Genomic DNA, 3,559 nt, shown 5'->3' with positions numbered 1-3,559 from the left:
GCACAAAAGTGAGTACGGCCGCAGAATTTGTGCGGACAGTACAATTTTGAGTGCGGCCGCAGAATTTGTGCGGACCGCACAATTTCATGTGTGGTCGCACTTTGTTAAGGATTTTTGACAGGCCAAACTTCAGAGAGCATGCAATTTTTATCTTCTAGTTGTGCGACTGTACACAGAATTATGCGGCTAAAGAGTGGTTGTGCGGTCCGCTTAATTTTGGTACGGTCCGCACTTTTTGTGACATAGCCAATTTCTCTTGCACAATCCCTACAATGCATACCCATTCCTGCATATACTACAAAACCAGTTAGCACAAAACAACACCTATCTAACAAAGAATAAAAGAAAAAGAAAAAGACACATGGGTTGCCTCCCAAGAAGTGCCTGATTTAACGCCGCCGCACGACGCAGATTACCAATCATTTGAAATAAAGAACCGCCACAATGTGGCCATCATCAACCTTGCCAAGATAATGTTTAACCCGGTGCCCATTGATTCTAAACACCTCATCATTCTTATTTTTCAAATCTAGAGTACCAAAGGGGGTTACATTCACCACTTCAAAGGGGCCACTCCATTTTGACTTCAACTTGCCCGTAAACATTCGTAATCGGGAATTGAACAATAACACAAGATCACCCTCTTTAAAGTCCTTGTTGTGGATGTATTTTTCATGGAGGTACTTCATCTTCTCCTTGTAAAGGGACAGGATTGTGTAGGCATGATACCGGAATTCATCAAGCTCATTCAATTGTGACACCCTTAGATTTGCAGCGACATCCCATTCAAGGTTCAACTTCTTCAAAGCCCACATGGCCTTATGTTCAAGTTCTACCGGAAGATGGCATGCCTTCCCGAACACTAACCAGTATGGAAACATCCCTATCGGTGTTTTGTAGGCCGTTTTATAAGCCCAAAAATCATCATCAAGTTTTCTTGACCAATCCGTCCGGTTGGCATTGACTGTCTTTGACAAAATACTCTTTATCTCTCGGTTGGAGACTTAAACTTATCAGCTTGCTTAAGGATGGTAGGGGGTCAACACTTTGTGAGTAACACCATACTTTGTAAGTAAGGTGTCAAAAGCTTTGTTGCAAAAGTACGATCCCCCATCACTAATAATGGCCCTTAGAGTACCAAACCTTGTGAAGATGTTCTTTTTCAAAAATGCCACCATACTCCTTGCTTCATTGTTAGGCAAAGCAATGGCCTCAACCCATTTAGATACATAATCCACTGCAACTAGAATGTAGGTGTTCCCACAAGAGCTAACAAACAGACCCATAAAATCAATACCCCACACATTGAAAATATCTATCTCCAAAATGGTGGTGAGGGGCATCTCATTTTTCTTAGAAATTCCACCGGCCCTTTGACATTCATCACAACGCTTTACGAGATCGCTAGCATCCTTGTAAAGAGTAGGCCAATAGAATCCACAACTCAACACTTTTGTTGCCTTTCTAGCTCCACCGTGGTGACCACCATATGGCGAAGAGTGGCAAGCCTCAAGAATTTCCATTTGTTCCTCCTCCGGTACACATCATCGAATCACACCATCGGTACAAATCCGAAAGAGATAAGGCTCATACCAATAATAGTCAAGGCAATACCGTTTGATCTTCTTCCTTCGGTTTGAAGAGAACTCATTCGGTACAATTCCACTCACAAGATAATTGGCAAAGTCGGCGAACCATGGCATCCCGGTCATAGAAATGGCTAGAAGTTGCTCGTCGGGAAATGAATCATTTATCTCAAGGCCATCATGTGGCCTCCCATCCTCCTCCAAACGAGATAAGTGGTCCACCACTTATTTTCGCTGCCTTTGCAGTCTTGAATCTCTAGATCAAACTCTTGCAAAAGAAGCACCTACCGCATTAGTCTTGCTTTAAAATCTTTCTTGCTCATCAAATATCGAAGCGCCTCATGGTCGGTGTGAACAATCACCTTTGTACCCATCAAGTACGGGCGGAACTTTTCCATAGCAAAAACAATAGCAAGGAGTTCTTTTTCGGTCACTGTGTAGTTGACTTGGGCATCATTTATGGTCTTACTAGCATAATAGACCGGATGGAAGATTTTATTGATACGCTGCCCCAAAATTACTCTGACTGCCATATCACTAGCGTCACACATGAGCTCAAATGAAAAGCTCCAATCCGGTGTGGTGATAATAGGAGTAGTAGTCAACTTGAACTTGAGCAATTCGAATGCCTTCATACACTCCTCGTTGAAATGGAACTTGGCATCCTTCTCCAAAAGTTTACACAAGGGATTCACCACCTTAGAAAAGTCCTTGATGAATCGGCGATAGAACCCCGCATGACCCAAGAAGCTCCTTACTTCCTTCACGGATGTAGGGGAGGGAGTTTGGATATCACCTCACTTTTGGCCTTGTCGACCTCAATACCATGCTTTGAAATTTTGTGGCCAAGGACTTTGCCTTCTTCGACCATAAAGTGACATTTCTCCTAATTCAACACCAAGTTTGTCTCCTCACATCTTTCCAAGACCTTATCCAAGTTGTTCAAGAAATCATTAAAGGAATTCCCAACCACAGAGAAATCATCCATAGAAACATCAAGAAAATCCTCCCCCATGTCGGTGAAGATGGCCATCATACACCGTTGAAAAGTCGTTGGTGCATTGCATAACCCAAATGGCATCCGCTAGAATGCGAAAGTACCATAGCAACAAGTGAAAGTAGTCTTTTCTTGGTCCTCAAGAGTAATGAGAATTTGATTGTAGCCAGAATATCCATCGAGGAAATAATAAAAAGCTCGTCCGGCCAACCTGTCAAGCATTTGATCAAGAAATGGAAGCGGAAAATGATCTTTCTGAGTGACTTTGTTGAGCTTCTGATAGTCCATGCACACTCTCCACCCGGTCACCGTTCTTGTAGGAATCAATTTGTTCTTGTCATTGGTGATCATAGTCATGCCCCCTTTCTTTGGGACACATTGCACCGGAGAGGTCCATGAGCTGTCGGAAATGGGGTAAACTACCCCGGCATCCAACCACTTTATGATCTCCTTCTTCACTACCTCTTATATTTCTTCATTCAATCTTCTTTGATGCTCCACAGAGGGTTTGGCATCCTCCTCCAAAATAATCTTGTGCATCCAAAAGGCAAGGCTTATACCCTGAATATCCGCCAATGTCCAGCCTATCGCTTTCTTCCTCTTTTGGAGCACCACCAAAGTAGAATCTACCTGCACGTTAAACAAGCAAGAGGAAAGAATAACAGGTAAAGTGGAATAAGGGCCAAGAAACTCATACCTGAGATGTGAAGGCAAAGGCTTTAACTCCAAAGTGGGAGGCTCTTCGATTCAGGGTTTTGTTGGAGGAGTCTTCCGGTTCTCAAGATCTAAGGATAATTTTCGGGATTCATAAGTATATGACCCCATTCCTTGCAAAGCATTGACATATTTTACAAAGCCTTCCTTCTCATCATCATCATGATTGAGCAACACAGCTTCCAAGGTATCCTCAACATTCATCACAACACTAGCATCATCAACAATTATTTCTGTCACTAAATCCACGAATGAACAAACT

General features: G+C 42.8%; 1 protein-coding gene across 1 annotated transcript; it reads right to left on the bottom strand.

Annotated features, from left to right (window-relative positions):
- Positions 1 to 419: 419 nt before the first annotated feature.
- Positions 420 to 881, bottom strand: LOC138901435 (uncharacterized). The gene has a single exon (XM_070189197.1). It carries the CDS (start codon positions 879 to 881, stop codon positions 420 to 422), a length of 462 nt encoding a protein of 153 aa, XP_070045298.1.
- Between the last annotated feature and the right edge of the window lie 2,678 nt (positions 882 to 3,559).

This window comes from Nicotiana tomentosiformis, chromosome 11 (genome assembly GCF_000390325.3).
Source record: "Nicotiana tomentosiformis chromosome 11, ASM39032v3, whole genome shotgun sequence".
Lineage (NCBI taxonomy): Eukaryota > Viridiplantae > Streptophyta > Magnoliopsida > Solanales > Solanaceae > Nicotiana > Nicotiana tomentosiformis.
This window is presented reverse-complemented; position numbering and strand designations above follow the sequence as displayed.

Bases quoted from the DNA above. Each gene is read 5' to 3' on its own strand.
- LOC138901435 (XM_070189197.1), bottom strand. From the start codon at position 881: ATGTTTCCATACTGGTTAGTGTTCGGGAAGGCATGCCATCTTCCGGTA.